The 26,831-nt window shown below is 40.5% G+C and overlaps 1 protein-coding gene across 4 annotated transcripts in view; it reads left to right on the forward strand.

Annotated features, from left to right (window-relative positions):
- Positions 1-26,831, forward strand: part of SYNE2 (spectrin repeat containing nuclear envelope protein 2) — a 306,555-nt gene that overhangs the window by 147,380 nt on the left and 132,344 nt on the right. For all 4 annotated transcript variants that reach the window (XM_079769558.1, XM_079769560.1, XM_079769561.1 and 1 more), the window contains 8 exons: positions 1,851-2,192; positions 8,933-9,088; positions 9,935-10,200; positions 11,774-13,874; positions 17,234-17,556; positions 19,362-19,506; positions 20,551-20,769; positions 25,556-25,827. In XM_079769558.1, coding sequence (XP_079625684.1) covers positions 1,851-2,192; positions 8,933-9,088; positions 9,935-10,200; positions 11,774-13,874; positions 17,234-17,556; positions 19,362-19,506; positions 20,551-20,769; positions 25,556-25,827 — 3,824 coding nt within the window. The remainder of the gene's footprint in view (positions 1-1,850; positions 2,193-8,932; positions 9,089-9,934; positions 10,201-11,773; positions 13,875-17,233; positions 17,557-19,361; positions 19,507-20,550; positions 20,770-25,555; positions 25,828-26,831) is intronic.

Below are 26,831 nucleotides of genomic sequence, written 5' to 3' on the forward strand. Positions count from 1 at the left end.
GGGCTTCCAGAATTCTCATGCTAACTCTTGCAGCCCTTTACCCACATTCTCCAAACAAATTCCTAGGATTCTCACTATTTGCACAGCCAACAAAAACAGGCCCAAGTAGTGTCTTCTGGAAGCACTTCTCAGCTCCTCCTTCCACAGTTCCTTGACTGGGAGATTTCAGGGGTGAGTCTCAGGGCAGCGCTGCTGGCATGAGCTTGCGAATGTCTCGTCTCTTCCTTTAGAGACCTGAGAATCCAGCCAGACTTTTCCTCCAGCATGGCCTGCCATGAAGGCACGTCGGCCTCCCGCTTTAGCTGTAATAATTTGACAAACTCTCAAGGCTTCATCATGTCCAAGGCACTGGTTGCGTGCCACAGATATGAAAAAAATTAGACCGAAGCCTCCCCCTGAAGAGCTCGGGCTCCTGTTGAAAACCTAAAATACAGACTTTTGCTCTACGTAGAAGGAACCACAGGGTCCAAGTTCAGACCCCTCACCTTATACGTAATTAGCTGAGTTGTGGCAAGCTGAGGGACTTACAAGGTCACCCAGGTTAAATGACAGAGTGGGGGCTACCCCTGGAGTCTCTGACCCTCGTCAGGTGAGTGCTTTTCCTAACTCTCCACTAAACAATTATTTGTAGTTCAGCATGTCCAAACTCAACTCATCTTCTCCTCCCTTTCTCCATCTCCCGGGGGCTCTCTACCAGTGAACCTGCTTTGCCCACTAAAGTCTTTGACTTTATGAATACCTCCACCACCTCTCCAGGCTTTCAACTCAGAAACCTGGGTATCCTTTCCTCGACTTCCCAGTCTAGTCAGACATCAAGTGTTGTCTCTTTCATCTCTGGGTTATCGCTACAATTTGCCGCTCCCCTGTTGCCCCCATTCTTGCTGCTTTACAACAGGTCCTCATCTCACAGATCTCTTCCTTAGACTTCTGAATGGGCTCCCTGCCCTCATGGTACCTTCTCGAGTGTACCTTCTCGGATCTCTCTAAAATGCAAATCTGGAACTCCTCCTTAGAATGTTAGAATGCTTCAGTGGCCTGTACTTATTTGTTAGCATAGATATTTTTGCATTCCATTACAGTTGTCTATTTACATCTGTGTCTCTCTGACTGGACTATAGGAACATGAAGGGACTGGATTTTACTCATCTATGTAACTTCAGAACCTACCATATACTTGCTGTTAGTTGAATGAATGAACATTTTTTTGGTTGATCGATTAAGGTAGTGACTAATAAATCCTACGTTGTTCACCTAGGAACTTTAAGCCTTAATCTGTTTCAGTGGAACATCACTACCAGATATAAAACCTCAAATGACTTTTGAGTCTAGTGTTCTCAAACTAGTCCCCTTCATTCATGCATACATTTACTAACTGTTGATTGAGCTCCCGCTATGTCTAAGATGTACTAGGAAGATTGATTTAATAAGCTTTCCTCTGAATGTTAAATATTAACACTCGATTCATGTGGGAATCTTCTAAATGATTTTTTCAATGTTTTGCAACTAGTAGACCATTATTATTTAGTGTTTTGATTATGTCAAAAGGCTGTATCTTGAACTAAGTATATGCTCAACAAATATGTATTGACTGCCTCTAATATTCCAGCGACTGTGTTGCGAAAATTTCTTACGTCTTAATACATTTTTAGTTACGTATAAAATGTGTTTGAGAATTTGATCTGGGATGCTACCTTGGTTTAAATTGTACCCAAAGTTTCTTCTTTGTGACATGAGTTAAGTTTTTATACTTCCCACTAGTGAAACAGAATATGCTGTGATTTACAAAAGTCAATGAACTCTTGTGACAATTGAACAGATACTTCTCGTGACAATCTTTTCTCCACTCACAGGAACTAGAGAATAGACTCCATTTACAAGATGGCACATTAGAGAAGATTTCAGGTTTAGCAAAATCCATCGAGCAAAATACATCTTCAGCGGGACAGAAGATTATTAAAGAGGATATAAAATCACTTAAGTGTAAACAAAAAGATTTGGAACGCAGGCTTGAATCTGCTAAGCAGGAGATGGAAAATTATCTCAACAGCATTCTCAAATCAAAGTGCTCCACAGGAAAGAAAGAGAAGTTTCCTTTGACAGGCAGAGGGAAGCAGGTCACTTCTGACGCGCACGAGTCCACTCAGGGCTCAGCCGCAGTGGAAAAGTTGGAGGAAGACTTGGAAACAAACAAGGTAAGTGCTTGTGATTGCATCTCTGAGCCATCACGCCTGAGGATGGAGAGGTGTGGGATTTGAGAAGCGGGTCGTGCTTCAAGCCTTCCGATTTCATAATTAAGCCCTCCATGTGCTGGCGATTTATGTTGCCCACTTGTAACGAGAGCCCTTAGGAAGCTGTCCAAGGTTTCAGTGGTGAAATATTACTGTTCAGTCTGTTAAAATGTCAGTCATCCATTTCGGTTTATTATTCTCTCTGGTGTGTAATCAGATATGGTTTCTCGGGTCAAGAGCACCAAGGCAAATTAGAAAAGGCAAATGAAAAGAAAATGTGCTTTACCCATTTTCTTAGAAAAAAACTCAAGAGTCCTATTTTTTTCTTTTCTTTTTTGGTTGATTTTCTAGTGAAATCAGAGACTGTTTGAAAAGCTGGATTCCTTTCTTTTTCTTCTTATGTTAACCCTATCCTGCAAATGCGTGTTTAAATGTTGTCAGATCATTTGGTGTGAGCATGGCAACATGCGGGCTCCTAATTTTCCCCGGGGAGAAGAAAAAAAGAATGTTGTTTTGTTTTTCTAAAAAAAAACAAATGGGTACATTTTCCTGTGGCTCTTAAAGTGCTTTCTCATCAGCTAAAAGATTAAAACGGAAAAGGCCCAAACAGCCACCTAGGAAACTCTATTTGAAAGGGTCTCCCTGGTAGGCAGCATCTCGCAGTCCGGGTCCAGGGGACACGCAAGGTTAGACATTCAGGTGTGAGCTCTCAGCACCAGGAATGAAGAGAACGTGCACTTCTGTGGCCTTCCTAGAACAGAAGTGCATGGTGGGTTAGAGGAACAGATAGGGTTTTTTAGAAATGTCTACAATGAGGTTAAATGGCAACAGAACGTCTCTCTGGCCACGAGAAGACTTTCAAATGCCAATGTTAGTGCTAAGGAAATATGTCTTCAAGGATTCAGGGCCCTGTAGGTGAGACTCTTGATGTTGTATCTGTAAAAGAATCTCTTAACAGAATTTAAACAGCAGTAATTAAGTAAAAAAAGGAAAAATACTGAGGACTTTCTATCCAAATACATGATGTTGCTAAAGGGAGTGGTTTAATAACCTTAAAATTAGCTTCTTAGGTCCATTATGGCTTTGCACTCCCAAAATTCAATAGGATATATTGAAACCTAAGTAAAGGTCATAATCCAATAATGATATTTATTTTTTAAATATATTTTTATTTAAACCTCTTCTGTTCTCTTTAAACGCAACCAAACCCTGTTCCCAGCATTCCTGGCAGATGTCTGGTCAACGACAGATAGACAGATCCTCAATTTCTTCCTGCTCTTCTTTACAGCCCACAAATTGTTAATTTTGACAGTCGAAGACTGAATGAAATTATCTTTCTTTTTTTCATTAATATGACTTCATCTATACATCCTTTAAGTAAAAATTTATTGGTCTGTCAGTGAGAGTTCTGTGGTGAGCAAAAATAGACATGTTCTTTATTCTCAGAGGGCTTCTGGTCTAGAGGAGGAGACATACATTAGTCAACTAATTAACTAATGAGAGACTAATTACAGGAACTAAAGGAAGGAGCACGGTTCCATGATCGTCTCTAATAAACAAGTCAGACCTGAACTGTAGTCAGGGAGAGTTTCTCTAAGGAAACAACATTTGAACTGAGACCCGAGTTAACCAAGCTCAGGGCTGGGTGTGGGCCATTCTTGACAGAAAAAGTAGAATTTGCTCTTGTCGTGGGAGAGAGCGTGAGCAGTCAGAAACGGAAGGAAGGCCACTGCATAGAAGGTGGAGGGCTGCTTGAGGCCTGAGAGGTAGGCAAGGCTGGCTGAGTCCCGAGTGCCTTACAGGGCACATGAACATTTTAGACATTTTGCTGAGATAAAGAGGTGGCCTCTGAGACTATGGTGATCTGCCTTTCGGTTTTGTCTCTAATGGTGATGATGTATGCTTGTGCTTAGAATTGGTTTTCGCTGCTTTATATTGAAATGCTGTAAAGAATGAAGAAATATATCCTGGAGAGCTTGTATGACCCTGTCCCACTGTTGGTTGGCAGGTTACAAGTGATAGTTTTGGGCTTATCACCGTCATAGAATTAGTATAGCCGTGGGACCATTGCCCCGAATGGGAAAAGGGAGAGTGAAGCTGTATGGACCTACCTCTTTTGGATGCTGATACATTTGCTAAGCCAGAGACAGTGCTCAATTGTTTAAAACTCAGTATTTTAAGTGTTAAAGTAAAAATGTTTCCTTTGTGACTTAATGGATATAAAGATGAAAATGTCATGGTCCTGTCCTTAAGGAGAGTTGATGATATTCGTCTCACCTCCTATTCTTTTCCAAACAGGCCAAATTCTAAGGAAAGCTAGGTGGATGAAAAAATTTTTAAAATTTTTTTGAAAAAGTAAACATAGTTGGCTATATAACTCAACCATTCTTTTGCTAGAATGGTAATTTTCCACTCTAATTTATTATTAACTTTGAAAATTCCATTTATGATCAGAGGATCAATATGTACACTTATTACACTGTTTAAAAGTTATATTTTGTCTTAAGTGTATGCTAATCGTAGTTTTGTTTTGGGCATTGGGAAGGGAAAGAATCAGTGGCCCAGGACTCAGAGGCCATGAGGGCTCATGAGAGGCCACGCACAGGGATGGATCCTCCACTGGACACCTTTTGAGAACCTTTCCCCCTGGGAGGAAGGTGGACTAGAAAATCTCTAACCAGAGATTAGAGAAAGGTGGACTAGAGAAAGGGCTAGGACTAGCTTGTTCTGACTGCAGATGGGAGGAAAAGGTCTCTCATGAGAAGTCTAAACTAAATACATATCTCAAATAGGTTTACAATCCAATTCTATGCTACTTGCATTGTGGAGCAGTTCAAGTCAAGAAATTAACATGAAAATTAGCCCGTCAGTCTGTCTGTCTATTATCTATCTATCTATCTATCTATCTATCTATCTATCTATCTATCTTCCTATCTATCTATGTATCTATGTATCTAACTATCTCCCTTCCTGTACAGGGTACTTGGAAGAAGCAAACACAAATCCACACTAAGGGGTCACTTTTACCAATCAGGCCAAAGGGATTCCCACAGTGGAGTAAAAAAAAAAAATTTTTTTTCTGATAAATATTCATTAGTATCAGTCAGTCAATTCATAACACAAATTGCTACTACAGAGAAGAGTCTGCATCACTACAAAGGAGAGGAATTAATACCTTAAGAAAGTGAGATAATGTAGCAGTCTGGAAGACATTATGCAATAATATGTTTTTAAAGATAAGTGATATAAAAGAAGGATTTGAAATCATAAGGAAAGAATAAAATACTTTGAGAAAAAGGAAGATTTGAAAAAGAACCATATGAAATTTCAATAAATAAAAATAGCCATTGAAATTCATATTACTATGGCCAGATTAATCAGCAAACTGGACACAGCTTGAAGCTAGAATATATGATGGAGAAATTACCCATAATCTAACATGGAGCTTAAAGAGATGGAGAATAAGAAAGAGATTTTAAGAGAGTCTGTACTGAGATGGTGTAACACAATTCTGACATGAGTTCTAGGAGGAGAGAATAGAGCCAAAGCAAGACTGGGAAATTTTCCAGAATTGAGGGAAAATAAGAATCCTTAGACTCAGGAATTAGAGACTTGAACAGGCTAAATAAAAATAAATTATTGTAGCTATATATTAAATCACCAAAGCTTAAAAGTAGAATCTCAGGGGCAACCAGAGGAAAAAAAGACAACCCAGTTATGTTGACAACAGATTTCTCAACACTGAAAGCCAGAAGACAATGTAATAGCATCTTTGTGTGGCTGGGAGAAAAATAGTTATCAATCCACACTTTGATATCTAGCTGAACCCTCATTGTAGAGTGAGGTAAAATAGTTACATTTTCACATAATTACTTACCTATCGCATAAATACTGACTGATAAATAGGTCACGTTCATGTAAACAGCAGAATAGCACACAAGGCTAAAATGACTACGAGGTTTATATATGTCAATTTAGATAAACCTCAAAACATACTTCTGAGTGGAAAATTGAATGCTATAAAATGGTCCATACATGATTCCAATTTTATAAGAATTAAAAATACATAAAAACAATATTGTATAAATACTAATATATGTATTGAAAGTATAAAAACTTATGCTGCCCTGGCTGGTTTGGCTCAGTGGATAGAGCGTCGGCCTGCGGACTCAAGGGTCCCAGGTTCGATTCCGGTCAAGGGCATGTACCTTGGTTGCAGGAGGCAGCTGATTGATGTTTCTCTCTCATTGATGTTTCTAACTCTCTCTCCCTCTCCCTCTCTGTAAAAAAATCAATAAAATATATTTAAAATAAAAAACTTATGCTAAGCGAAATAAGCTAGCCAGAGAGAGACAAATATCACATGATCTCATGTATATGTAGCAGCTAAGGAACAAAATAAATTGATGAATAAAATAAAACCAGGGGCATAGAAATATGGAACAGATGGACAAATCTCAGGGGGAAGAAGGAGGAGGGGGTGGGAAGAGATTAACCAAAGAATTTATATGCATACCCATGGACAGACAATAGTGTGGGGAGGGGCAGGGCGCGGTGGGGAAGGGGGGAAGGGACATCTATAATACTCTCAACAATAAAGATTTTTTAAAAATGTGTGGACTTTAGTGGTTAGTTCTGGGGGAGAAGAGATGAAACAAGGATGGAGATTGGGCTTTAAGTTATATTTTTAATATGGGAAATTATATCACATACATATTTGTGTTGTGGGTAATGCATATCTGTTATATTTAGTTCTTTTAAGTATGTTTGAAATAGCTTATAGCTCTCAATGAAATATTTCAAGTAAACCCGCAAAATCAAAGGAGAACCTAGCCAAGGGTGATGAGCCAAGGTGACTGGTAGGAAAGAACCTTTCCAGGAGCCAATCACGACCTTGACTCTGTGTTCCAGTCTCTCTGGCACGAGCAAAGGAATGTTGCCTTTTACATTTGAAATGATCGTTTGAGGGACTCTGTTGGTTTCCAAGTGGAAACATGGCTTTGGGGGTTGGTAAACAAATGGTGTTTTGGGGTACTGTCGGGTTTTTCAGAATGCTCTCTCTGACCACTAAGGACGGATTACAGATGACATGTTACAAGTGTTACTAGTTCTCATCACTCGTCCACCAGGTAAGAGAGACCAAGGGCTGTGAATTCTCAGTAGATCATTAGAAGTCAAGTTTTCTTAGAGTCTAGGGCTAGGCCTTTAGCTCTTGTTCACCTGTGGAGTGTGGGGATACTCTTACTAGTAGCCATCAGGTGGGAGAGAGGCAAGCGTCTGTCCACCTCCTATACTGTGGCTCGTGGCAAAGAGCCCCATTGGCCAATGAAGCTTGGGGTGAGGAGCCTCCCTTTTCCTCTCACAGCTTCCCAGGTCTTTCCCCCTGAGATGAGCCACAATGAACTGCTGAACTGGAGGAAATTGCCAAGATCATTTCAATCATGTGAAGCCGCTTTAAAGAAGTGACTTGTGCTAAGTGGTAACTTAAGTACTTCCAAACAAGTAACACTGGTCAGGGGAATTTTTTTTTTTTTTTAACCAGTTAGTATTGGTGACGCTCCAGACGGTATCTGTTTTATTTAAATAAACTTTTCATTTTAGAATAGTTTTCACATTGACAGAAAAGTTGCAAAGATAGTACAGAAAGTTCCCAGGTGTCCTTCAAAAGTTCCCTATTGTTAACATCTGACACTACTATGTAGGCAGTGTTTTTAAGACAACACATTCAGCTTTGTTGGATAGACTTGAAACCTCAAATATTTTACTGACATGAAAGTATATAGCAGAATTAAATGGTATTTCATTTATCAAGTAACCTGAAAATAACAACTAACACCTTAGCAAAATGATGGAAATCTTTAAAATTACTGTCATATGGTGCCCACTACATGTAAGTGCTCAACAAATATTTGTTGGAAGAATGAATAAATGAGTGCAGATGCCCCTCCACCCTATTGAGAATCTTAAGTTCTTAGAGGTTTCAGAAAAGATTAAATTACTCCATATATATATATGTACATATATATACATATATATACACACATATATATGTGTATATATATGTGTGTGTATGTATGTGTGTGTGTGTGTGTGTGTGTATATATATATATATATGTGTGTGTGTGTGTGTGTGTGTATATGTATATATATATATATATATATATATATATATATATATCCTGTTCTGCCTTACTCGGGCTGTGAAATTCTTACTTCTGGTTGATATAAGGCATAATTAATTCATTCTTAATATCATGAAGTCTTGGTGTTTCCTCTGTTTATCCAGTTATTACTTTAAACTATCAATAGGTAACATTGAATGCCTATTATTTGCCCCGCCCTCCGCATCCTTTTGAATACTAAGTATAAACTTTGGAACTTTTTTCCTTTTTCTATATCTGTTTTCTTTCTTTGACTATATAGATTATACCTCTGTATACAATTGAGCACTGCTAAATCCCATACTGTTTTGTCAAAAAAGTTTAATTTTTCTCGGGATACTGATATCAGCATTAAATATTGCGTGGAAAAATTATCTTGGATAGTGCTCAAATATACTTTTTAAAAAAGTCTTTGAGTTAAAACAAAAAAGAATAAAAAGTCTTTGAGTTAACGGAAGAAATTGCCATGCTTTCATCAAGAAAAAGAAAAGTTATTTATTTGGAAGGTAGACTGCTCAGCAATTAATCTTTTTATGTTTTCAGAATTCAGCTGTGGAGATGCTTTTGTCAAAACAACTTTCTCTCGATGTTCAAGAAAGCATGAAAAACACTGAAGATGAGCAGAAAGTCAATGAGCTGCAAAATCAACCTTTAGAATTAGATGTCATGTTAAGAAATGAACAATTAAAAGAGATAGAGGTACGGAAACAAGAAAAACACTGACAACATGATTGCATTATTTATCCAGTGCAATACAATGTATTGTAATTACCAAAAACTTGCTTGCACGGAGTGAAAAGTCTTATTTAACCTTTGCCTGATGATCAATTTGGTAACTCTATAATTATGTACTAATCAGTAAGTTTTATAAATCTTCCCATTTAAAAAGTGGAAGAGTTTAATGAACATTAGTGTTCTTTCTGTTTCACAAAGTTCCTAAAAACTTACTTATTCAGTACCAAAATGCAGAGATTCTGACTTGTTATCATTCCTTTTCTTATTCTTATGTATTCTTCAGATTTTGACAAATTCCTTTTATTTTTCTAATTATCAACATTATGGGGTACTGCTTCTTTGTTTTTACAGCTCTGTTTACAAAGTTTTGTTTATGTATTTATGTGCTAATAGCTATATAAAATAATATAATAGGGCAATACATAGCCATGTTTTTAAAAACGACCCCTACAATTTTAACCAAGTTTCTATAATAGAAAACATGTATCTAAGACAAGAGAAGGGATAATGTATGTAAATAATAAAAATAAATCTTCCTTTCAACATTGCAGAACCTTTTAACACAATGGGTGATCTAATGCTATTAAATGCCAGACCCATGGTGAGTTTGAGTCTAGATTTTAGCGTAATTGAAGAGAAAAAGCCCTTTTAAACATCAAGACTTAACTTTCTCTGTGTCCAAGTGAAACCTTTAAAACATCTTGGGATAGAGTGCGTTATTGGAAGGAAAGAGGATGGGAAAGAAAATGAATGAGTGAGTGAGCGAACAAGCGAGTGTATACTTACTGATTTCCTTGACCTGTTGTTTAGGAATTATATGCCCAATTGGAAGCAAAGAAAGCAGCCATTGAACCCCTGGGACAAACGGACTATCCCAGCACCACAGAAACCAGTGCCTTGGTTCTCCGCAGTCCAAGGAATTCAGCGCAGCCCTGGGACAGTCTGCTCCAGGCACTTACTGCTTTGAAGAAAAACAGAGAACGCCAATGTTGTCTTCTTAAAGATTTTCAGGAACACCTTGCTGCTCTCGAATCCTCGCTGAAAGTCTTGTTGACAGAGAAGGAAAGTCTAAAAGTGTAAGTGTAAGAATTTAAGACTTGAGTTCATTTTATTCAAACACAGGTTCTATTACCCTGAACAGGCCCCCAGGTGGTTTTTTTTTGTTTGTTTGTTTTTAATTTTTTTGTTAATATATCCTCACAGGATATATTTTTTCCATTGCTTTTTTAGAGAGAGTGGAAAGGAGTGGGGAGAAGGGAGAGGGGGAAGAGAGACAACCATTGATGTGAGAGGGACACATCGATCGGTTGCCTCCCTTACGTGCCACAGTTGGGATGCGGGATTGAACCTGCAGCCAAGGTACGTGTCCTTGACTGAGACTTGAACCCACGACCTTTGGTACATGGGCTGATGCTCCAACCACTGACCCACGCCAGTCAGGGCAGGCCCAAGGTTTTAAGAATTTATACTATAAATAATATGATTTTAATACTACGTGTGGAAATTCATTCCATATGGAAGCCATTGAAGAAAACGTTGTTGGTTTCATGCAAAACAAAAGCATATTAATTATGTTAATTTTATAATTAAATTATATTAACTTTATAAGTTAATTTGTTTAACATCTAATTCACACTGAAAATACCTGCAAAATATGTTAAAGTTCTGTGGAATTCAGTATTTTAAAAAAATTTAATTGATTTTAGAGAGGAAGGTAGATGGAGAGAGAGATAGAAACATCAATGATGAGAGAGAATCATTAATTGGCTGCCTCCTGCACACCCCACACTAGTGATCGAGCCAGCAAGGCATGTGCCCTGACTAGGAATTGAACCGTGACCTCCTGGTTCATAGGTTGATGCTCAACTGCTGAGCCATGCTGGTCAGCTCAGTATTCTTTTGGTCAAGAATTTATTCTAATCTATGGGGGTGAAAACATTAATGTGTATAATTATTTAGTATCAGCATAATTGGTGTAAATTGTTTGGAACATATTTAATATATATGTATTGTATTGGTTTCTTTGAAAACAAATGCATTCCTTTTGGCTTTGAAAATGATGGTAAATGGTACTAGATATAGTCTTAATGTGTAAACAATTTTTTCATTATTAAAAAGTACTTTGTGCAAGGACTTTACAGAGTACTTTTACATACATTGTTCCCTTCACTCTTTACTCTTTTCCTGTGGTTCTACATTTTTATGATGCTCATTTTGTAAATGAGCCCTCACAAACTAATTGAAAGCCAAGATTCTGATTTTACTTTAAAGACAGAATGCTCTTATAGACAACCTAATCTTTTCTTCTGTGAGTTCAAAACAGAACTAATTTCTTTAGATGACATCTAACCTCAGGTTGATTTATAAGAAATATTAACAAGCCCTGGCTGGTTTGGCTCAGTGGATAGAGCATTGGCCTGTGGACCAGAGGTTCCCGGGTTCTATTCCAGTCAGGGGCACATGCCCAGGGTTGCGGGCTCGATCCCCAGTGGGGGTCGTGCGGGATGCAGCCGATCAGTGATTCTCTCTCATCATTGATGTTTCTATCTCTCTCTTCCTCTCCCTTCCTCTCTGAGATCAATAAAGATATATTAAAAAAAAAAGAGAGAAAGAAATGTTAAAAAGCTCCATTTTTCTTCTTTTTTCTAGGGGATCATTGGACAGTGCAACCTATGTGGCCAAAATTCAAAAATTGCTGGCATCAATAGAAAAAGAGAAAGATTCCTTAAGCAAATTGAAAATTGAATGGGAAAATATATCAAACTCTCTGAGTGACATGGATAAGAAGTTGTTGGAAAGCCAGGTCAGGCAGCTTGAACAGGGGTGGAAACAAGTAGAACAGCTGGTCCACAGGAAGTATTCTCAGCACGTGATGGAGCAGGAGGAGCTGACGTTTCTCATGAGTGAGGTCCAAGAGCTGGGCATCTCTCTGCAGCAGCAGCACCAGCGTCTCCGGTTGAGGCTGGGCTCCCCCGAGGGACAGGAAAGGGACACCGGCGCGGTTGCCTTGGCTACTGACCTCCAGGCTGTCAAGCATAGGTTTTCTGTTTTAAAGGCGAGAGCGGAACTTCAGATGAAGAGGATTTGGGGAGAAAAAGAAAAGAAGATTTTGGAAGATGCGATAAATAATTTGCAGAAGCAACTGGAAGCATCGGAGCCATTAAACATAGAGGCGGACCGTGAGATCAAGAAGAGTGAGATAAGGAACAAGGTGAAAGAGACCACCTTATGGGTGAAGAACCAGTTGGGTGAGCTCGATGCCACCATTTCCCTCCTACCAGACGGCATCCTTTCCCAGATCCGAAAATGCAAAGTGAGGCACGACGGCATTCTGGGTCAGCAGCGGGCGCTGGAGGCGCTGGCGGAAGACGCGCAGGAGAGCATCCCCGACCTGCCCGCCTGCGAGCGCGAGGAGCTGCATCACCTCCTCCGGGACTTACAAGGTCAGTGCCAAATGCTCGTTTTGAAATCCACTCAAAGGTCGCAGCTGTTGGAACTTAAATTGGAAGAACGAAGCACATTTGTTGCAGAAATAGGGAAAGTTCAGCTCTCACTCCAAGGAAATGAGACACGGATAATTCCCCAAGTGGGAACAACCTCCACCGAAGCAGAACTGCAGCATCAGCGAGTGGCGCTGACGGCGACTCAGGAGGAATTGCAAGAAATCGCGGGTGGACTCTCGGCGCATCTTCAGGAGCTCGAGCGCCTCTGTAAGGACCTAAGTGTGTTTGAAAGACTATTTCTGGACGATCAGTTGAGAAGTCTGGAGACCAGAGCCAGCAGAACACAGAGATTCATTCAGCATAAATGCAATGAGTTAGAACACAAGATACAATTTTCCAGAGAATTCCATGAGCAGACGTCTGCGCTTCAGAAGGAGCTTGATAACATACAGCACAACGAGCTGCTCCTGAGTCAAGAAGTGAATGGGGGTGTGGAGGGGGAGCTCCGTGGCCTCCAAGGGCGCCTCCGGGGAGTTCAGTCCAGCATCCGACAAGCACTGAGACTCAAAGAAGCGTTTGACTCCCTGGGACTCCACTGGGATTGCTCCCAGCTTGACATGTTACGATCCCAAGTATTTGAAAAAGAGAGAGAACTCGAAGGAAAAATTAAGCAGTTGGACACATTTATGGCAGAATATGGCAAATATCAAGCATCGCTAAGTAAATTGAGGGCGATGGATTTGCAAATTAAGAAAAGGGCCGAAGCAGTACTAACAACCCCTCCTACTTCTCCAGAAAGCCGTCTGCTCGGTGCTCAGATCTTGAGTCAGAGAATCGAGAGAGCCATGTGCTTGTATCATGAGATCGTAAAGAAATTAAGTGAAAATAAGGCCTTTGATGACTCCTTCAAAGAGAAAGAGCTACTACAAACAAAGCTGTATGCAGAAGAAAATGATGAGTTGCGTAAAGTTCTCCAAAATATAGTACTAGAATCCCAACCAAAAGAAATGGATGAAAAGAGTTTTCAGGAGAAACTAGAAAATTCCCTCCATGTTTTGAACCAGATAAAATCTCAGTTACAGCAGCCTTTACTTATAAATTTGAAAATGGAACATATTCAAAAGGAAATGGATGATTGCGAAGCGTTTCAAGAACGAGTTCAGGCAGAAATGTGTGGCATTAAAGGTGTAACTGTTATTGAGAAGCAAAGAGAGAAAACCTCTTCTGAAGCTAGTGATGTGGAGACGAAATTACGTGACATTGAAGAGCTGCACGTTCAGCTTAATGCAAGCATTGATATGCGCACAGTAAGTCTCTTTAAAATTAGGTGGTTAATGCATCTATATTTTATGATTTGATGTTTTGCTCTAGTTGATATCTGCACTTCTCAAGAAGTTAGAAATTTTACAGGCAAATCCTCCACCGGAGAATAGCCATTTGCTAAGAGCCAGTTTGTAATCCTGACTCCTCCTGCATCTAAATACAATCAATGCCTTATCATTTGGAAAAGTCAAGTTTGACACCTTTATTTCTACATCCCTAACAACCTCTGTTGCTCAGAACAGTTTTTTTATTTTATTTGTGTTCTGGAACTAATAGGGCAGGGTGGGAGAAATATGGTGTGGAGGAAAAAAACACAAATAATAATAACATTTACTTAGAACTTGCAATGTACTGAACACAGCAACTCTGTGAAGTGGGCCCTATTATTGACCCCATTTTAAAATCAGGAAACTGAACTTCAGAAACATCAAGACTTTTCTCAGGGCCTTAGAACAGAACCAGGAATCAACTTAAGATGCGTCTGGGTTTAGAGCGCGAGTCATCAAGTTAAGGCTCACGTGCCAGATCTGCCCACAATGTCTGATTTTGTAAATCAAGTTTCATTGGAACATAGCCCTGCCCCATTCCTTTATGGATGGTCTGTGGCTGCTTCTGTGCTACAACCAAAGGACTGAGTAGCTGTTATAGTCCAGACTAGAGGCCCAATGCACGAAATTCGTGCAAGAGTAGGCCTTCCTTCCCCCGGCTGCCGCACCAGCTTCCCTCTGGCACCCAGGACCCGGGCTTCCCTCACAGCCCCAGCTTCGTCCGGAAGGTCGTCTGGTCTAATTAGCATATTATACTTTTATTATAGACTAGAGGCCCAGTGCATGAAATTTGTGCATGGAGGGGGGGGGGTCCCTCAGCCTGGCCTGCACCCTCTCCAATCTGGGACCCCTCAGGGGATGTCCAACTGCCTCTTGCAATCCAGGACCACTGGCTCCTAACTGCTCGCCTGCCTGCCTGCCTGATCACCCCCAACCCCTCTGCCTGCCTGCCTGATCACTCCTAACCACCCCTACCGGCCTGATCGTCCTTAACTGCTCCCCTGCTGGCCTGATCGTCCCTAACCGCCTGTGCCTCGCCCTGCACCTGGGACCCAGGATTCCCCCCTCTGGCTGGCCGCAGGCACCCAGGACCCAGGCCGGCTTCACCCAGGCTGGCCACAGCTGCAGGGGACCGTGGGCAGGTGGCTTCGCCCAGGCCGAAGCCGCAGGTGCCTGGGATTGTGGGGCAGGTGGCTTGTCCTTCTCCTGGGCCACAGGTGCAGGCACAGCCGCTGGCGCCCGGGCCCGGGACCACGGGGTGGGCGACTTGTCTCTCTCCTGGGCTGCAGCCTGGCTGGTCCCCATTCCTCTCTTGAGCTCATTTGTGCCTGGCTGGTCCCCATTACTCATTTGTGCCTGGCTGGTCCCCATTCCTTTCTCCCCAGTGTTGAGTGACTGAGCAGTACAGCGTGATGGCATGAGGGCGTGACGACGTGAGGGTGTGATGACCATTTGCATATTAGCTCTTTATTATATAGGACTAGAGGCCCGATGCACAAAGATTCGTGCAAGAATGGGCCTTCCTTCTTCTGGCTGCCAGCACCACCTTCGCTCTGGCCGGAACTGCCTTTCCGCTCCGGCCCGGAGCCGCCTTTCCGCCTTTCTGCCTTCCCATGCTGCCCAGAGGCCAGGAGTCGCTGGGGTGGTGCAGAATGCCCCTGGCTGCTTGGCACCTGCGTATGCAAATTAACCCACCATCTTTGTTGGGTTAATTTGCATACTTACTCCCGATTGGCTGGTGGGCGTCAACGAAGGTATGGTCAATTTGCATCTTACTCTTTTATTAGTGTAGATGGTTGGCAAAGCCTCATATATTTAGTCCGACCCTTTGCACGAAAAGTTTGCTGACCTCTGTTGCAGAGTGACTCCAGCATACCCACTCCTTTCCTGCATTAATAGCGTAGATGGCTTAGGCATCATTGGAACACACTGTGCTTAATATAATACCTTTTACTGTGTTTTCAGAATGATCACATTACATTTATAGAATATGGAACTTAACTCCTTTTTTTAATTCACATAGTTATTAGGTAATATATTGGCACTACTTTGATAAGTATAAGTTCTTTAGAAATGAAAAGTCATATTATGAACCCAAATATGTCCTTTAAATTGGTACTTAACAAATGTAGAGCAAATTGAGAGTACTTTCCTACTTAATGTTTTTATTGAGGTATAATTGACATGTATTAGTTTTGTGTGTACAGCATATTCTGTATTTGTACATATTGTTAACAGTAAGTCTAGTTAACAGCTATCACCACAGTTACATTTTTTTCTTGTGATGAGAATTTATAAGATCTACTCTCTTAGCAATTTCAAATATGCAGCACAGTATTGGTAACTAGAGTGACTATGCTATACATTACATCCCACGACTTATTTTTTAACTGGAAGTTTATAGCTTTTGACCCCTGCTTCACTCATTTCAACCCGAACGCCTCTGACAACCACAAGTCTGTTCTCTGTATCCTTCTCCACTTGATTTAATACATTTTCCAGAAACAAGGTACATGAATCCCCCAAATCATAAGATTAGTGCTGGACTGGAAGGGACCTTTAAAGTTATTTATTTCAACTATTTGTTATTTCCATGAGAAGACACTAAGTGAGATTCTCAAAACTAAAGTTGGTGGCATAACTATTAATTTAAAAACACAAGAGGTCTGGAGTTCTTTGTTTACTTTCTTTTCATTTTTTTTTCACAAGTATTGATTAAGGTTCTATACATTAATATATTCCATTGTTTAATTCATGTCTAATATAAGAGCAGGAACATATACTATTAGACATGATTCATGAGGTTTATTTTTGAATTTAGATTCGGTTTCCTTAGCAAATCTGGAAACACTTTTTTTTATGTAAACACTAGAGGCCCGATGCACAAAATTTGTGCACTGGGGGGAGGTGGGGGCGTCCCTCAGCCCAGCCTGCACCCTCTCGCAGTCCAAGAGCTCTCGGGGGATGTCTGACTGCCGCAGAGGCGGGCTTCTGGCTGAGCGGCACTGCCCCTGTGAGAGCCCACTGACCACCAGGGGACAGCTCCTGTGTTGAGCATCTGCCCCCTGGTGGTCAGCGTTCATCATAGTGGCCAGTTGTTCCACCGTTCAGCCACTTTGCATATTAGCCTTTTATTATATAGGATTTTTAAATACTTGTCCAACTAAAAGTATGAGATGCTAACTCTTATAAGACCTAAGGGTATATATTATGAATGCACCACAAAAAGTCAAGAATGACAAAAGTCCCAGATATCTTGACAGTTTTGTCATAGCATTTAATCTCCTTTTCACCAGAATGTCTTGAATGATGCTCACGAAAACATGACCCGCTACAATGAGGCAGTTTCCAGGGCAATGGGGGTCGTTGCTGCCCTTGAAGCCATTGTTGCAACCCATAGAGTAGACCTGGATCATCCAGAAGAATCACTGGAGTTGCCTCGGGGGAAACAGGAGGAATTGGAATCCACAATAACAGACATCCAGAGCCTCAGTGAGAAATTGGGGGCCATCTCCAGCCCTGACGGCCAAGTACAACTTCAGTGCACTTTGCAGGAACTGGTTTCTAAGAACTCAGCCCTGAGGGAGGCAGTCAAAGTAAAGGAAGCGGAAATAGAAAGGTGGGTACTTCTTTGCAATGCTTTTAAGAACATAAGTATAGATTTCTTTACAATTAATAAAAAATGTACGCAGAAATAATTTGGAAAATATGGAAAAGTTAAAAAAATACTATCTAAAGAAAACCAAATATTTTACTGTATTTTATATTTAATATTGAGTACATGCAATGGAATGTTTATAAAAGTGCATATGGTATAAAGAATAATGATAAAGCAAACAGCCTCTGAACCCAGAGGTTCAAAGGTAATCATCATGACTTTTTAATTCTCTTGCGTGCTCCTTCCCTCTCCTCTCAGAAGTAACACAAGTAATCTTTATCCTAAATAGTTTATCATTTCTTTGCCCTTTAAAATGTTTTTACTATGTGTTTGTGTTCCATTTTCATGCATGTGTATTCTTCTGTGACTTCAAAATCATCATTATGATCCTGGAGTTTATTCATGTTCTTGTCTGTAGTAAAATTCGGTCACCCAGCTGTGATAAGCATTTGGGTTGTTTCTAGTGTTTGCATTCACAAAAGTTCTACCAGGAACATTTTTAAATGCAAGATCTCCCTGTGGGTTGTGGTTGCCGGGTCGCACACCTTACATTTTCATTCCATATGATTTAATTCATTTTTTTTTAGTTTATCGAATAGCATATCTGTGTTACAATTGTCCTATTTCCTTGCCAACACTTTTGAGGTTGTGGGATTTAAATTTTGCCATTCTGATGGGTAAGAAGTGATATTTTATTGTGGTTTTAGTTTGCATCTCTATTATTGCTAATGAATTTGAGCCTCTTTTTTTAAAAAAAAATATTTCTTGGTTACTTATGTTTCCTCTTCTGAGAAATACTTATTCAAGATTTTACTCAATTTTTATAAGGTTGTCCATCTTTTTCTTATTGATTTGTAGGGATTTATTGTATAGTTTGGAGTTGGGCTTTTGTGGTTGTATGTGTTACAAATGTCTTTACAGGCTTTATCCTCTGTCCCCAGCATTCCAGGAGGAGGTCAATAAAACTAAACTGCAGCAAATACCCTCCAAGTGAAAACAGCCCTACAGCTTAGCTTATTTCTCTAAGCTTTTACTTGGTGCGGAGCCTCTAAATATTTCTTAATTCCTTGCCAGTTTATTATTGTGTTTTAAGAATTTAAAAAATACTTGATACTTGAATTTTTAATTGTCTTCTGTAGGGAATGTAGGCTGTATCTATTTTGTATACACAATTTTATTCGCAATGTTTTTTAATATATCACAGCATTATGCTGTATAAAAAGTATGCTGCCTTTTACTTTATAACATGAGCTCTTTTTCTTATTGTTAACAAAAGCTCTATAAAAGTAATTAGAATTTCTATATAATATTTTATAAAATAGATTGTTGTAATTTACTCAGCTTTATCTTTTGTTACACATAGAGTGTGTTTCAATTTTGCCATTTTAGTTAATAGTCTAATAAGTAAAAATATTTTACTATGCAAAAGTAAGTTCAGGATAAATTTCTTAATACTATACTGTATTGGGATTAATTCCTTAAAATAAATTGCAAAAGTAAAATTAATGATCAAAAGATATGAACATTTTTCCAACTTAGGTGTTTTGAGATCAGCTTTACCTGCCTGTTAAAGTTTCCAGTTTTAAAAGTCTTATGCAGCTCCCTGTGAGGAGAAGGTAGTCGATGAAAATCTGTTGAAATCCCCTGAATAACAAAAAAGAGAATTACATTCTGTTTTTTTATTACGTGTTCAAATTTACCTTGGGATGTTCAGAATATATGGCACTAGATAAAATGTAATATCACTTTGCCCCCTAACCCACTAGGTGTCTTGAGAATTACAAACGCTACGGGAACCTTAAAGAGAAGGTTGGCACTGACCTCAGCCGGATGGAAGCAGTTCTTGCGCAGTCCATGGCCCCGCTGCCAGTGTCCTACAAAGAAGCTTTAGAGCGCTTGGAACAGAGCAAGGTAACAGGGTTTGCAAATCTCCAGGAAGACTGGGCGCCAAAGAGTGGCAGAAAGCTGGTGGAGGCTCTGTTACACCCCACAGCAAGCTTCAGCCTGACTTGTACCAAACTCAAGAAAATTCTTCCAACCAAAAGCCAAGGGGGAAAATGAAGCAACGGTTCTGAGACTTAATCTGTAGTTGGGTTCACAGGACAGTCCTCTCCTGAGTGGCATACTGTCCTTATTGCTCACTTTTTCTAAAGCTTCACCCTTCGTATTATTTTGTAGGACCTTGCTGGATGGATGACATAGAATTTAATGCAGTTGTCATAAGTGCTAACTTCCGGTTACTTCTTATATGCTATCCTCAGCAGTTTTAGTTTTTGCTTACTGTCATCTGTTAGAGTCTATGGTATTATGTTATTAGGATTTGGTTGAGAACATTCTGAATAGTCTGTGCTTACTATCCATCCCAAAACAAAACAAAAAACCGAACTGAAGCCTTGGTGGTTGATGCAGTGTATTGTGCAAATTAACTTCCTAGTAAAATATGAGACTGACAGTATAATAACAGAGGGAACTTTTAGGATTTTTAACCTTTAACCCTTTGCACTCGCTTGCTTTTTTCTCAATTCCTTTATTCTACTCGGGATTTAATTTTTTAAATACCCCAGGTTTTACAAAGCGCGGTAGTAGAATAAAAAACTGGAGGTTTTTTTCATACAAACTTATTTATTTGGATTTTTTTATATTTCAAATTATTTATACATTTAAAGAGTAATTTTAATCTCGACATCCGAGTGCAAAAGGTTAAAAGCATATCTTACTTGGAAAAATTGGCTTATGGGTCATTGTTTGTCCCCATAGTTTCAAATTCATGCGCAATATAATAATACATAGGTAATTCTCATCTGTCTCAAATTGGCTTTCAAAAGGACTAAAAAATTGATCACAAAATATTCGTGGATGATGTAAAATCATTTCCTATTCAAGATTTTAAAAAGTTCGTGACGTTCAGAAAGATCAATAGACATTATATTCTTCTTACCCCTTTTCTTTCCTAAGGCCTTGGTGTCAAATCTCATATCAATTAAAGAAGAGTTTATGAAACTACGACAGGTGCTCAGACACCTGAGACCCACATTCACAGATAATGACGGCATAGGTTTGCTCAGAATCGTGTGGGCTCTGTGGGAGAAATGGCTGAGTTTGCTGGAAGTTGCTAAAGAATGGGAGATGTGGTGTGAAGAACTGAAGCAGGAGTGGAAATTTATCAATGAAGAAGTGAGTGCTTCATTTTCTCTTTTTGTTAATCCTTACCTGAGACATTTTTTTTCATTGATTTGTGAGAGAGACACATCAATTGGTTGCCTCCACATGTGCCCCGACCTGCAACCAAGGTACATGCCCTTGACCAGGAATGGAACCCGAGACCCTTTGGTTTGTGGCCGAGGTTCTAACCACTGAGCTTCGCTGGTCAGGGCAATGCTTCATTTTCAATATTCAAACCATACAGTTTTCCTTACAAGCATCTTTAAATTGTTTTATTATTTTCATTTTGTTTTTATATACAACAGGTCCTCAAACTCTGTCACTTGTTTTTATCACATATGTATAACACATATGTGATAAAAACATGTTATAAATGTTATAAATGTGATAAATGTTACATTTATACTTAAATAATCTCCAAGAAATGATTCAAAATTTTTTTATAATAGTGGAATATAGTTGGTATCAGACGGTTCTTAGAAATAAGTGACTACTTGTTCATTCGAGCTTTAAGATCTTTATTGTGAAGATGAATTAAGCCCTCTTAAAAATAACTGTCTCAACCTGGCACTAAAGGTTAGAGTTAGGTATTATTCATAATAACCAACTACTTTGGAAATTAACTACAATTGTTGACTAAGGAAATGAACTATTGTTGTAAAGTATGGGCCTAAAAATGTCTGATATTCTTTCTGAAAACCATCTCAAAGAAACTTCCTTAATCTCTGTCAGTCACACATGTTAATTTAACTATGGTTCAGGACTTACACATTACATATATTTAGAAAGAAAATCTAAAATAGTATAACATTATCTTAGGGTACTCTTTAATTCTTTAATTTTTCCAAAGGACCAGGTATAAATGAGGTACAAATCAGAACATTAAATGAAAGTTCTTCTCTCTTATTCATGTCAAAATTCCTGCTGAATTTACTTAAGAGAGAAATATAATGATCAGTACTTCATTAGAAGTAGAATACATGCTTTGGGATTTAAATGTTTAGTACTATCATATTTTCTTGCTTAAAACTTGATATTCTTGAAAATATCATTTTGGTGGTGCTGGTGGCGTTTGATGAGTAAATACATTATAAAGTATGCTTCTAGCAGAAAAGCTAGCCTCGTTCTTTCCCATTCATAATGACACTGTTTATTGAATTACTACAGTAGGCTGTGTGCAATGCTGAGAAGGCAGTTCACACATGATGTCACTGAATCCTTGCATTGCACTCAGGCCCGATTCCCATTTTATTGCTAGAGAAACTGAGGCACTGAGAGATTTAAGTTGGCACAAGACCTTCCAGTGATTGAGCTATAAGCTCCTATGGGCTGGGACCACATCTGTTTTGCTCACCGTTGTGACTTTAGTATCCAACCAAGGCTTTGCACGTAGTGGGCTTAGTATTTCCTGAGTGACAGCTCTTATTTAAACCCCAGTCTAAGGCTTTTTATTTTATTACATTGTCTCTCTACTCCTATACACCTATTTGCAATTATACTTTATTAGTTCAGACCACATTCACTTAGCACTTTGTAATTATTCATAAAGCATTTTACAATATCTGCTAACAAAATGTGTTTTTCAAAGAGTAGCAAAAACGAAATATGTCCTCATGTAATAACAGTAACGACTAACACTTAATGGGTGTTTATTGAACATGTGTCATACATAGTTCTGTGCTCTTTACATGTATTATCATTTGTCCTCACAAGAATTCTAAAAGGTAGATATTTTTATAATCTTCATTCCATAGATGAGGAAAGTAAGACAGTGAGATTGAGTAACTTGCCTAAAATCATAAGTGAGTGGTAGCAGTGGATTCAAACTTACACTCTGGAGTTGAATGGCTAAAGTATCAACTTAAATGATATTTACCCATACTGAATTGATGCAAGATTTTAAAATAGCTTTTATCCATTCAATAAAAACTAGGTCATCTAAAGGCCTATACATGCAAGATCCTGTTAGCATGGTTGTAAATCTCTGTGTGATGAAATGAATTTCTGTTTTTAAAATGTTAGTAGTTATACAGTAATTCAGTATCTTTAGGGAAGAAAGGTTTTGCATAAGTAGATTTTTTTAAAACAAGCTCTGTTTACATTTACAAATTAAAAATCAATTTAAATTTTTATGAACTTCTTACCTCTGTTTTCATTTGCTTGATTTAATTACTCACTTCTGGTTATTCAGAATCATTATTTTATGCTTGGCTGAACACAGCGTGCTAGAGTAAAGTCATATCTTCAAAGCTAATGGGAGGAATAAAGCTGGCTTCTTGCCCTTGTACCTAAAGTCCAGAAGGCCTTTCTGTACCAGTTTCTATTTCTGCTGGTTACAGGATGTTCAGTCTCCGTCACTGTGTTTACTTATGGTTTCTTCTCCCTTTCTAGACTCTACTTTATAATTGACTCTGAGCCTAAACATTTTATAATCAATTTTGTTAGAATTTTGTGTCTAAGGAAAATCATTCAGGGGCTGCAGAGCCTCTTGTATGTGGAAGAGTGGATGCATAATCTTTGTGGCAACTATTTCCCTGATTTGGGCTGTATTCACCCTTTTTGGTATAAAGGTTGTTGAATTTTGGCAAGTACATACAGTTATAGGAGCACCAACAAAATCCAGATTTAGAATGTTTTTATCACCCCAGAAAGTTCCTGTGTGCCCCTTCGTAGGCATCTCCTTCCACCACCTCCAGCCCGTGGCAGCCTTTAATCTGTTTTTGCATTTCCGGAATGTCATAGAAATGGACTCAGATAATTTGTGGTCTTTCGAGTCGGGCTTCTTTTCACTAAGCGTGATGCATGTGAGATTCATTCTTGTTACCGCTTGTATCAGTAGTTCATTTCTTTTTTTATTCCTGGGTAATATTCTACTGGGCACATGTATGGCCGTTTGTTTATCCATTCATAGGCTGGAGAATTGCCTGGCTTTTGAGTAAAATTATCATCCTAATAAAAGTTATTCCTCCCCCTTGTGTTCCCCGCCTTAATCACTAACCAACGCACGGCAGACAGCAGGGACTAGGAGAACGGAAACAGGGAAGGTCAGAGCCTCGGCTTGCTTCTTACTCTTATTGGGTCCTGGGTGCTGCAGGTGCCCATGTATTGTTCTCACCGGGCACAGAAGCACCCAGAGATGCTCCGTTAAGTCCTGGTTCACAGACACAGTTCTTCCAACCCGGATGCATGTTGGAAACCCTAGTTGTACAGTTACCTCTGTCAGGAGAGCAGCTCCTTTCTTTGCATGCCGGTCCTTTGTCCGGGGGGGCTGCAAAACAACCCCGTGGGACCTTTATCTCAATCCCCGGCGGGAATGACAGCTGCCTGCACGAGAGCCAGGACTCCTGTACAACTGGATTTAGATTTGAGGGGACGGGAAGCACACGTACCATAACGGGGTCTCAGCGAGGGGCCAGTCTACACCTGCACCCATGCATTCTAGCGATTGGGACTCAACTGGGCTATATGGCTCAAGTGGTAGGGCAGCCTATTGCACGGTCCAGCCCTGGAGCAGTGCCTTCTTTTCTCCAGAGCCCCCTCGACATTGGCAGCCATCTGATGGAGGCATCTGAGCAAAGCCAAGTGCAGCATATACTGCCTCCAGAATCCTACAGACTCTCCCAGCATGGTGCTCTGAACAACTTGATCCTTACCTTGAGGTTCTGCCATGCATGCCCCAGACCATTGGGCCCCTGGGAACTTAATGCTAGAATTCCTAAATTTTCCTCCATAGGTTTTACTGTCTACCCCAGAGCACCCAGGTCCTCGTTCATCATTTGAGTTAGCACACTATCATACATGTAGTTGACCAGTACGATGCTCAGTAATGTCAAGATTGCAAGATGCCTGACTGGGCTGGAGCATTGAGGAGAGTCCGCGACGCTAGGGCAGACATGATGAAAGAGCAGAGCCAGGGGGTTTGAGGAGAGATGCAGAAGCAGATCTGATTGTCGGTATCTTCATTCTGAGTTCAGGGCTGATAGAACTTCAATTTCCATGTATGTGATGGATGAGGTCATGCCTTTCTGGGTTCCGCACATCGCTGTCGGAAAATACATGATTAGGTCAGCATTTTGGGCTGCTTTTCCTGTGGGGTAGGTGTCAGGGTAATGAGGACATAGTGGACTTACTTTTTAAAAATATATATGTTTTATTGATTTCAGAGAGGAAAAGAGAGGGAGAGAGATAGAAACATCAATGATGAGAGAGAATCATTGATTGGCTGCCTCCTGCACACCCCACACTGGGGATCGAGCCTGTAACCTGGGCATATGTCCTGACCAGGAATCGAACCGTGACCTCCTGGTTCATAGGTTGATGCTCAGACACTGAGCCACACTATACTTTTCTGAGCATAGAGGGATCGGGTGTGAAAGAAGAGAGAACCATAGAGAAAGTACCCAGTTGTTGCCCAGCCTCAGACTTAGTGAGTGCAGTTTGGTGGAGCTCATTCTAACCACCTGATGGGCGTCTAAGGAGAAACCATGGCTTTATGCAACTGAAACCTGAAGGAGAAATTATTTATGAGAATACTCAACAGCGTTTCCTTCAGCTCTTAACAGCAGCACTTCACTTTAATCGCACATCTTCAGGATCAGTAGCTGGGCACTGTGGGATTCTGGTGGTGCAGGTGTAATATTCCCCTGTAAACAGACAAATGTTACTTTGAGGTAGGATACGGCCTTAGGAGCCCTCTGAGAACCAGCGCACAGCCGTTTATGTTTGTTTGTTTCCAGTCCTGCAGTGGTAAGACTATATTTTACTAATTTTAGCCCTCTCTTTCTGTTTGTTGAATTAGGTTGAACGAGAGGCAATTATTTTAGATAATCTTCAAGAAGAACTCCCTGAAATTTCCAAAACGAAAGAGGCAGCCTCCACGGCGGAACTCTCGGAGCTGCGGGAGTGTCTGCACCAATACGAGGAGACGGCAGAGAAGCAGCAGCTGCTGCTGCTGCTGCTCCTCCAGCGCTGCCGGAGCGCCCAGCGCGCCCCTGCCTCCCGGAGCTCTGGCGCCCCGGAGCCTGCCCCCGCTGTCCGGGAGATTACGGCCATGCAGGAGCGATGCAATAAGTGAGCTTATGAACCACTGTTACGGAGACATGTTTGACAGCTCAGGTTTAAAATTTAGAAAATACTGACGTTCAAAAATACAAACTACAAGAGGCCCGGTGGGGTCCCTCAGCCTAACCTGTGCCTGCTCACAATCCCGGATCCCTTGGGGGATGTCAGACTGCTGGTGTCAGCCCGATACCCCCACAGGCATCTAGTCTACTAATAAAGGGGTAATATGCTAATTAGACCGGAGACCTTCCGGACAAAGCTATGGTGGCGGGGCCAAGGCAGAGGCGGTTAGGGGCGATCAGGCCAGGAAGGGAGGGCAATTGGTGGTGATCAGGCTGGGAGAAGAAGTGGGGGGTGAGCAGGCTGACGGGGCGGGGGGCAGTTGGGGGCGATCAGGCCAGTAGGGAGGGGGCAGTTGGGGGTGATCAGGCCAGCGGGGGGGGGTCCAATTTGGGGCTAGCAGGCCGGCGGGAGGGGCAGTAGGTGGTGAGCAGGCTGGCAGGCAGAGTGGTTAGGGGCGAGCAGGCAGGCAGGCAGGCAGGTGAGCGGTTAGGAGCCAGGGGTCCCAGATTGGAGAGGGTGCAGGCCGGGCTGAGGGACTCCCCACCCCCTGTGCACAAATTTCGTGCACCGGGCCACTAGTATGCATATAAGATCTTTGGTTAATCTCTTCCCACCCTCCCCTCTACCCCCTTCCCTTTGAGATTCATCAGTCTGTTCCATGTTTACATGCCTGTGCATTGAGCATCTGCCCCTGGTGGTCAGTGCACGTCATAGCGACTGGTCTAACAGTCGCTTAGGCTTTTATACATATAGATAGATTATAGGATAATGACAGAATTGAGTCAACACAGATAAGTATAGGAAGGGATAGAAAAGATTACAACGATAAAATAAGCACGTGTTCTTCATCTTGGTATTACTGAGGTCAAATACACTTTGTTTTGTTTTTCTGTTTGCTGTTTTTCTAAGTTAGTAGTACATATATTTATTATAGAAAGATTAGAGAATGT

The sequence above is a fragment of the Cnephaeus nilssonii genome (assembly GCF_951640355.1).
Source record: "Cnephaeus nilssonii genome assembly, chromosome: 4".
Classification (NCBI taxonomy): domain Eukaryota; kingdom Metazoa; phylum Chordata; class Mammalia; order Chiroptera; family Vespertilionidae; genus Cnephaeus; species Cnephaeus nilssonii.